Source organism: Malus sylvestris, chromosome 15 (genome assembly GCF_916048215.2).
Source record: "Malus sylvestris chromosome 15, drMalSylv7.2, whole genome shotgun sequence".
Taxonomy (NCBI): Eukaryota; Viridiplantae; Streptophyta; class Magnoliopsida; order Rosales; family Rosaceae; genus Malus; species Malus sylvestris.
This window is the reverse complement of record NC_062274.1, coordinates 13,233,272-13,243,082: the sequence shown is the minus strand read 5'-3', so window position 1 is coordinate 13,243,082 and position 9,811 is coordinate 13,233,272. Positions and strand designations below refer to the sequence as shown.

Here is a 9,811-nt window from a genome sequence, read left to right as displayed (position 1 = left end):
TTTTGTAGGTTGGGGAACATTATACTTATATTAAGCCAAATAGTTTATTTTACAGAACTTAATTATACTACTGAACAGTCTGAACTAAGTCCAGCTAACATTTTGCACTTTACATCTGTGTTAGTATATAAAAAGCATGCATAGCAGATGCATTTGAAATTTTAAAAATTAATTAACAGAAACAAAAATAAAAAGGGCAACATACTAGTCCCCCAAATTTAATTTCCATAACCTGTCAATCTAGCTACTTAGCAACTTGTTCCAGAACAGGGGCTTTTTTCCATGCGTCTTCCAATCCGCTGGTTTGCAGCGGCGGCAACGAGAAGGCGCTAACCGTTGAGCTTCCGCTCCGAATTTCCTTCAACGCGCGCAATGCCGATATTGTACTTTTCATGTACAAGCTCTCCATATACTCTATCTCTGAAAGTTCTCTGGATACTCTGCTAATGCCATCACTCTTGGTAGGGGCAGAAGTTGAAGGATTGCGGCCGTCATCTCCATAAGATCCTTCAGTTGATATGGGATGTTCGTTCATGGAAAAGAGCTGGTCAAGCGTTATCTCACACTCCTTCACGAGCTTGTAGAGCAAGTCGGTGGTGAAGAAAGGCTGTTGCAAGACCTTCTGGATAAAGGGCAAGCGCATAAGAGCACCTGTTCGTTTATCGTACTTCTTCAGTATCTTTACCAATCCTGTTAATTAAGATTGAGCTCGTTAAACCAAGAAATATTTCTATCGAATGCAGGTCAGAACCTCCAAAATAAATTTAGAGGAACATCTACATCGATTCTAACAAGGCATCAAACCCTACAGCAGTCTCTTCGCTTGGAAAAATATAGAATTCCATTCAGAAATTAAACGCATGAAGAATCAAGGCAGCAGTCCCGTAAAGTTACATATAACTAGTATTCATCCGCGTATAATATTTTTCTTTTGATGAAAGTCTGTTCAACAAGAAGTATTTGAGAACTTTAAAATACATTCCTAGATTAGCTGTTCGTCATGTAACTTGTCAAATTTAAGATACCTAAACACTCATCATTAGTACCCAAACGAAAATCTTTACTTTCTTACAAACGTCATTGAGAACTCAAAGATTTAATGCTAAACAATGAGGATCTCATATAATAATTAACAATCAATGTTAACCAAGCATATAGATAATCTTTCGATGGATGTTTTACTAATCTTGACAAAACATTTCAAGTTCGATATGGCTTATGATAATAGTAAATTCCTCGATTTTGAATAGTTTGTTAAAGGGTTCTCATGTCAATAAATTAAGCATACGCAACGACAACGAGCGGCGTATACTTTTAATCAGTTTAAGATTGCGGAATCTAAAGCAAACAAGTACAAGATCAAAAGCTCAGCAATACAATACCTGTATAGTTGAGGGCGCTGTAATTCTCCAACAAAACCATCTCTCCATGGAAGTCCACAATCTCCTTGCGGATCTTAATAATCTCGTCGCTGTAAGGCTTTGCTTTCGCTACTCTGTCTTGTATCTCCTGCATTCACACACAACACATTCATCTCCTGATCGAAAAATAAGAAAATTTGCAATTTCAACATTGCATTGTAGTAACTAACTAACGACCCGCGACACAAGGACTTTCATGCCACGAGAGAAATCAAATGTTCTGCACCTAAAATGGGTGCATTGACACGTATTTATAAACTTAACTTTTCTTAACTTTATTGTAGTCAAAACTTGACTAGGCCACAAAGAGGTGGATGATTTGATCTCACCACGAGATGCGTTTATTGCGAATCCCAAGCTAATTATGCTTTGACATGTGAAAACGTTTAGATGCGTGAAAATGCGTAGTTTGCTTGGGATACTGTCATAGTAACGTTCCCATCACCGTTAAGTTGCCCACCAAGAAAAATGACGCAAGTTAGCACTAATTTCATTTCCGGCACCAGACGGTGTTTCTTAACGGAGATACCGCAGCCTAGCACCTCAGCCATACAAAGTGAGGTGCGAACCCGTTGAAGGTGACAGATGGCAGCCTCTCACACGCATGATTATATTTGCGGTTCACAAGTGTAACGGCAAGGCGCCATAAAGTATAACGGCTAACGGCCATTCGAAAATGAACGAGGAATAAAGATTCCGTGTGCGCAATGCACACAACGAGTAAAAGGTGTCGTTTTGGAAAATTAGAGTCGAAATTAAGAAAATAAACTAGCAAATTAAAGTGTTGAACTCCAAATTTAGAGATAAATCCAGCAAATTACATTTCAAAATTTAGAAAATCAGCGATAAATATAGAATCATGTTACTTAATTAGCCTAAGACTCTGTTTGGTTCCGGAGAAATGAAAGCTGAAAATTTTCTCAGGAACCAAACAACTGGAGAAAAAATTTAAATTAGAAGACAATACCTTCAATCTAATAATGTACTCTTCCTCCTTCTCGACGAAGAAGGAGTTAAATTTCTCGAGCTCGTCCTCCAACAACTGAATGAAATTGATCTCCGCCGCGGAAATGTCCTCCTTATCGCCGCCGTCGTTAAAATCGGCGGCGGAGGGGTCAATTCTGGGGCGCTTGGCGGGGCGGTCGGCGGCTTTGGGTTCGATGAGCTTCAACCTCTTCTTGAGCTCCTTGTAGGACAAGAACTTGTCCCGCCATTCCGGCAGGGTCTCGTCGATCTGGTTGCTCAGGCTCTTACCGAACTTCATCTGACAATATTTTTCTCTTTGGTTAGAGAGAAAAGGATTGGAATTTTCTCGGGAAAATGGGGAAAATGGGAGGGTGGTAGTGGAGGGTAAAGTGAGGGGATATAACGGTAAGGAGGGAATATTCGGAGGGCTAATGTTGGAATATCCTTTAGTTTTCAATGAGTATTATTCCCTTTTCATTTTCTCAGTTCACAGCATGCGAGATAGATGCCTGATTTATTATTTATTTATTTATCATCTGGCTCAAGGAGTGTAGCCGGAGCGAGTGATCCGAGTCCGAGTGTGGGGCCCAGTAGGTGGGAGTTGAGGATTTGGATCCTCTCCAATCTCACAACCCGCAATACACGGATTGAGCAATTCAGATCGTTCAAGGAAGACATAAGGACGTTAAAGAAAGATACTGTGTTTGAGGCGAGCAAGTGAAATGGATTAATGAAAATTACAAATTTAAATTGACTGGTTCGAATTGTTAAATCTTTAGGCTCTGTAATGAGATCTTAAGAGAGTCTCAATTCGGGAGTTGATAGGGCTTCAAACCTTAGGTACCAACAAGGTGGTACTGAAAAATTGCTAGTTAATCGCTAGTTCATATATAACCAACATCTCATAATCTACGGATCAACAAGTATGTTTTCTTAAAAATTAATCACCTTTATTTTGATCTACACCCTACAAAGCTCGTATAAAGCACCATTTTATGTGTCAATTTTGACCTCTTTTTCACCTTCTTAGAGGCAATTCCACAAAATTTAAGATCTTATTCGTGAAATCTTATCAAATTTAAAACAGATTCCCATTTTGTTGAGCATAAATATAGCAAAATGCCATTAATTCAAATTTTGTGATGCAATATCAAGGACCCATCATCTCAACACTCAAGTGGTCTCCAATCATTTATCAAGAAGGTGACATAGCCACGAAGATTTTTCCCTACAAAAGAAGAAAAAAAGAAGTAAGCCGAGTCGATGATTTGTGGAAGACCCGAGAACCCAAGCCAAATATATAAAAGTAAAGAAAATTTTCAATGTGCCATTCAGTAAGATGTTGTTACTAATACACGTATAATAAAAATAAACGACTAAACATATTTAGATGAGATTAAATTTTTTGCACCAATTATTAATGCATAAATAATATTTATTTTTTTAAATAAACAAGTTTGTACCATTGTCATAAGAAAAAAAATTTGTAATCCACGTATTATAACATAAATAGTTGGCCGCTTTAAAACACTCATTTTATTATATATGGTAGGGCCTTGTTTTTGGTGGGGCTTGTTTTGCTAATTTATGACGCATGGTATAATTCCAAGAGATATGCCTTATCTCGTTGAGCAAAGACAAAGATTGAATTGGGGAAAAAAGATCCACGTGACTGGTAGTCAGTGAGTAAATCGTGCCATGCCACTGCCAGCGTGTTCTAGTCGACAAACAACTCAATGGACATGTCCAATTTCGTACGTCATAATTAAATGCTGGCAACTTTTATCCTTGGAATTTTCGGCTTCGTGGACGAGATTCGGATCTCTCTCCGGGATATTCTTCACTTCTGAGTCCCGACTCTTGAGTTTATAGCTTCGAAGTCATGGAAGTTGAAAATTGTGGTGGAGGCTTCGCTTTTTCTTTTTATTTTTTTGGTCCTTTTTATTCTCCATGGTATATTCTACTATATGTACATTTTTGAACCGATGTCGCGTATTGAACTCATATAGGTTTTGATAAAAAAAAAATCATACAGCTAAAAGTAAATAGTTACACATAGACATGTCAAGAAATCAGATACTGACTAATAGGATATGAATAATGTTAATCAAACAAGTTAACTTAATTTAAATCAATGTAACGTATAAATGATTTCTAGACTTTTCTATCCAATCAAGTTTGAATTTTCCTATCTCGTAATTTAGTTTGATCTTTGAAAATTTTGATACGATCTTCATTAACTCAGCAAAGAGGATACAACCTTGTTTATGAGAAGTTTGTTTGATTATCGTATTGATTTTGGTCGACCCATCTTTCTTAACAAATCTAATTTAACACAAGATATTTGATCGAAGTTCAATTTGCATATAGTTTTGATTTCGTGACAAAACGCGTTAAACAATCTATATAACATTATAGGATTGTAGAAAAAACATTGTTAGACTCTCTGTATGTAAAAAATCATTCTTCATTATATGATGACGTGATATAATTTCACTTTATAAAACATCATAATCTGAACTATTTGTAAAAAATACGAGGTCAAAGTTACAAGCAAGAAGAGGAAAACCGAGATAATGGAAAGAAGTGGGAGAGCCTTGGGCATATTCTCCCTTGGGTTCCCTAGAGATCCCATCCCATGTATGTCACGAGCTTACCCACGCAATTCAAAGCCGGCTCGTTCCAATTTTTTATCATTTTTTATTATTTTATTATTTTTATTTTTATGTTTTTGTGTTTGCATTTTTTTCTCCTATCCTCAATTGTTTATTTTTCCTATTACAACTTACTATACTAAATTTTTATTTTTTTTAAAAGGGGGACAACTGGTGACAAGTCACGGTTATCCATCTTTTTCGAGGGCCGAGAAGATTCATTGAAATATTTCAGAACTTACTATACTAAACTCAATCAAAGAGATTATGAAGAGATTTGAGAAAGTGAGACAATCTCGCTAATATAAGGCATCTTCCTACAACCTTAAGTGTGCGTTTGTTGCACCGGACTGTCTCGGACTGGACTAGCTGCAGGGACTAAGTTGGACTGGCTTAAGCTAGACTAAGCTGGACTAACTTAGTGAAGCGTTTGGTGCAGTATGATACTAAATAACTAAAATAATAAAAATAATAATTAAATCTTATCTTTTACATTTTTTTTCTTTTTTTCTTCCCTTTTCTAGAAAACTCTCCCACTCCCAAAAGCTCTGCATCTTTTTCTCCTGCCCCTCCAACTCCCTCTCACTTTCACTCTACTTTCCCCTTCATCGTCAAACTCCATTCATTTTCACTATTATCAGAAAAAGGCATCTTTTGGATGTTGAAATTGCAGACCATCAAACTCCATTCATTTTCACTATTATCATCAAACTCCACCCTTTTCACAACTCAAGCATTTTTGAAGAATACAATATGGGTTTTGTAATTGATTTTTGTTTTATGGGTTTTGGCATATCCGTATCTGAGTTTTAGTGGGCGTCATGGAATTTGGCGACGGTGTCATGGCAGATGAAGGCACGGTCGAGCGGAGGTCGAGCAAGTCGAGGATCTGAGCAGAGGAGAATTGTTGCCTCTCGACTGCAATGATAAACACGGGATGCGCGACGCAGTGAGTGATGAATCTGCCTGATTTTGAGTTTGAGTTCAGGGCAAGGAGAAAGGAAAGAGAGAGTGAAACAGAGAGTAAGGAGAGGTCTTAGCTAGTCCCATGGTTTTCGGGGACTCTCACTAAGAACCTTTAGTGTAGGCGAGTTCGGGCTAGTCTCATTAACACTAGTCCCGGATGATAACAAACAGCGGATTGGACTAATAGTTAGTCCAGTCTAGGCTAGTGACAGTTAGTGAAAATTGGCCACTTCGCAAAATTGTTTGTTCCCAACCATGATAACTCTTCTTTACAACAATACATTTACATTATCAGGTGAAAATTGGAACTAAACCACACAGTAAGTCACAAAAAATCGTTTGGTATATGTAATATGTCGAACTTAAAACCACATACTTACAAATGAAGAATAATATCATTGAATCATAATGAAAGTGACTTTTTTTATTTTAATTTTTTTTATAATAATAACGGTGACTGGTAAAAAGTAAAAACCATATAAAGTACCCAAAAATGGAATAAAGCTAACGTTTAAATCACTAATTTATTTACTAATTAGCATTTGTTTGATATCATTCTGGTCATTGGAATTTAGCCCAACTACTCCAATTTTGGTCAACTTAAGCAAATATTTTATGATATCTTAGCAGAAATCTCACGTCAATGCTTTAGCATCTATAGGGAACATTTTCAGGATATTCCTAAATCCTAATTGAATAAATAAATAAGTTTATATATGTGAACTGTTATTAACACTTCAATTTTGGTCATTCTATACTTCTTATAAGTGTAATTTTCTTACTAATTATAAAAAATTTGAAGTGCAAAATGAAATGTTTTAAATACCAATAACAATTCCCTTAGAGCAAGTCCACCGGAGTGGACTTTGCCCAGCACTCAATCCAAATAGCAGCCCAGCACCCTGTCCATGTCCTCCAGCCCGCGCAACTACCTGGCACCCAGCCCATGCTGGTCTCTGGGCCAACACAAAACAGGCTGACCAAGAAGTCGGGCCATTTGCTGGCGCATGGCCATGTGGCCGATCCTGGGCTCTTGGATTTGAATATTTTTCAAATCCAACGGTCTAGATTAATTAACTACATTAAAATTAATTAAAATATATAAAAAAATACAGTAAAATTTAAAAAAAGTTATTTTTTTTCTTTCTATAAATACCTAACCCTCATCTTCCACCTTACACCACATTTATTTAGTGTGTTTTTTTTAAGTTTATTTGATGAGTATGTAATTTTATTTTAGTGTGTATATTTTTTAAGTTTATTTGAAATTTTATCCGAAATTGGTTAAAAATCTTATCTGAAATAAACTTAAAAAAAAAAAAACACTCACCAAATAAATGCGTTGGATGTCAGCGCATTTTTTTAGGGGTGGAGATGCCTTGACCTATTACTGTTCACTCCAGTCTATTACTGTTCACTTGAGTGGATAAATACTCTAGGTACTGACGTAAAGTCCTTAGGGGTGGACTTGCTCCTATATATTTAATATATGACGTAATGCTTTCATCTAACGAAACAGGTCCAGCAATTGATTCGAATATGGGCCTGCAACCGATCCAACAATTCAAGCACTTCCGCGACTATACTACATCAGTCTCCTACGAAATCGGCCAGAAATCATTCTCATAATAACCTAACCTTTGGGGCAAACAATGAACAATCCTACAAACCTAGTCCCCTTGAAACGAGAAGTGTTTTGAATGCGGTTGTTCTATGCGACAACTCATCGTGAAGTTGTGCTACTATTATCCTGAGAATTGTTCTTATTGAATTAGAATTCGGTTATTTGATGATATGATAGGAGTCATACTCGAATTATCTGTAATAACTCTTTAAGTTTGTTTCTGAAGTGACCCACCCCCTTGTGTTACAAAATAAATAAATAAATAAAAAGGTGCCACCGCTACCACATAGACCGATTAACCATTTCACTTCTTTGTGAGTGTGCTACAACATAGAAAAACTGCATTCACACACTTCACCGCTACCACATAGACCGATTAACCATTTCACTTCTTTGTGAGTGTGCTACAACATAGAAAAACTGCATTCACACACTTCTCGCTACAACATAGTAAAACTGCATTCACACACTTCTCGCTTAATTTATAAATTATTCTGAAAAAAAAGAAGAGGCAAATTTTATTTTTAATTATCAATGGGATTATCATTTGGGGAAATTGGATCCTAGTTTTTAGAACATACTTGACAACTTGGACACCGATATATACGGTTCATTATGCCACAGATTAGTACGCAGTGCGTAATACAACTATAGAAACTTTGCCTTCGAGAGTGAACACTGACCATGTATTAGTGGCTGCATGGTGGCTACAGATTTTGGACACTAAAATCAGCCTTTAATGAAATCAAGAGACAGGCAGATATTCTACTAGTGCATTAATTACTTTGTCTTAAGCTTAATCAAGTAGTCTTTTTTTTTTTTTTTTTTAAAGGGAGACAATTGGTGGCGAATTACGGTTATCTACATCTTTTTAGGTCTGGATGGGACGAGTTGGAAATTTCACTTCATCCTTGATCATGATCAAGTAGATTCACAGCTTATAAAGTATTGAACCTAAGGCCTCCTTTTTTTCATTTAAACTTGGAAAATTTGAAATTAGCCCATTATTTGTATGTATATACGTAAGATCTGTTTGATTGAGACTAATGAAAAAAGAGTTTTCTTTGTCTTAATCGCGACTAATTAAGCCTACCAGGGTTTTACTCTGACTTCACTCATGGAAGCTCTCATGGTATCAAAAATGTCGTTTCATATATACTATATGTTTTATAGCTACGTATCTGTTTGGACCCGATTTTACAATATCGGCCCGAGCAATCGAGACCGTTAAATAAGTGGTTTCTAGACCATTGGCTTTCATATTTTACCATTGGATTTTCGTAGTAATTATCTTATGAAATATATTTGTGGAAGCAAAGGAGGTCAATTCCAGTTCGAATTGTTACACTTACATGATGATTGGTTTGAAAGTTAACGTGGCGGGTTAAGAGACTATTTTCCATGCGTTTCATGTGTAAGATAATTAGTAGTTGGAAATGGAGATAAAGAGGGCAAAGGTGGATAAGGGCCGAATTTCTTGGAACCGAACCATGCATGCAGGTTATCTCGGTAATGATGGTATCTGATGAATACCGAAAGATAAGGAATGGTGATGTGGTGTGATCAGATGGGGTTTGAAGATATAAGAATTGGTAAAGAATGAAAGAATATTCCTTTTGTTTTCTATCTGATCAAAACAACAATTTGCATGCAAATTGAATGATTGTCAGATAAGATAATACGGAAAATAAAGATGAGAATGAATAGTCAAAGGATGGAGTTGCATGTAGACGTGTGAGTCTAGGTCTAAAGTGATGCAATTTCATTAGTGCATGAGTCTTCAGGAAAGCTTTGAAGCCTTAATCACGTGGAAGGCTTTACAGTTTTGAAGTTTTCAACATTATCTTTAAGAAATTGAGAGATATGACGCAGAACTTGAGATAAAGTTTGAATACAGGATGATGTTCCCTATTGTTGGATTGTTAATTGGACTCTACAAACACCATCAGGCCATGCCAAGCAGATATCCAACCCTATAAATACAAGACTCAATGCATCGTTTAGAGCTCCTCCAATTCAACACACAAACTGCCCTGCGCAAACTCTCGCTCTATGCGAAACCTCTCAACAATCTTGAGATTTTTATTTTCTTTTTCCGCCAACACATCTTCAGTTTCGATAAACAGTACTGTGAAGGCAACCGGCGACATCTTTAGTTTGGATAAACAGCACTGGAGCCG

General features: G+C 36.6%; 1 protein-coding gene across 1 annotated transcript; it reads right to left on the bottom strand.

The window, feature by feature from the left end:
* LOC126605839 (SPX domain-containing protein 1-like) lies at positions 1-2,855 on the bottom strand. The gene is made up of 3 exons (XM_050273290.1): positions 2,389-2,855; positions 1,383-1,509; positions 1-690 (listed from the first exon to the last, which is right to left on the bottom strand). The coding sequence occupies exons 1-3, from the start codon at positions 2,683-2,685 to the stop codon at positions 245-247; spliced, it is 870 nt and encodes a 289-aa protein (XP_050129247.1). The 5' UTR covers positions 2,686-2,855; the 3' UTR covers positions 1-244.
* Positions 2,856-9,811: the final 6,956 nt, after the last annotated feature.

Excerpts from the sequence above, each read along its gene's own strand:
- LOC126605839 (XM_050273290.1), bottom strand. The coding sequence starts at position 2,685 with ATGAAGTTCGGTAAGAGCCTGAGCAACCAGATCGACGAGACCCTGCCG. Across the intron at positions 1,510-2,388 it reads AGTACATTATTAGATTGAAG|GAGATACAAGACAGAGTAGC; the intron begins GTATTGTCTTCT and ends GTGTGAATGCAG. Across the intron at positions 691-1,382 it reads CAGCGCCCTCAACTATACAG|GATTGGTAAAGATACTGAAG; the intron begins GTATTGTATTGC and ends CTTAATTAACAG.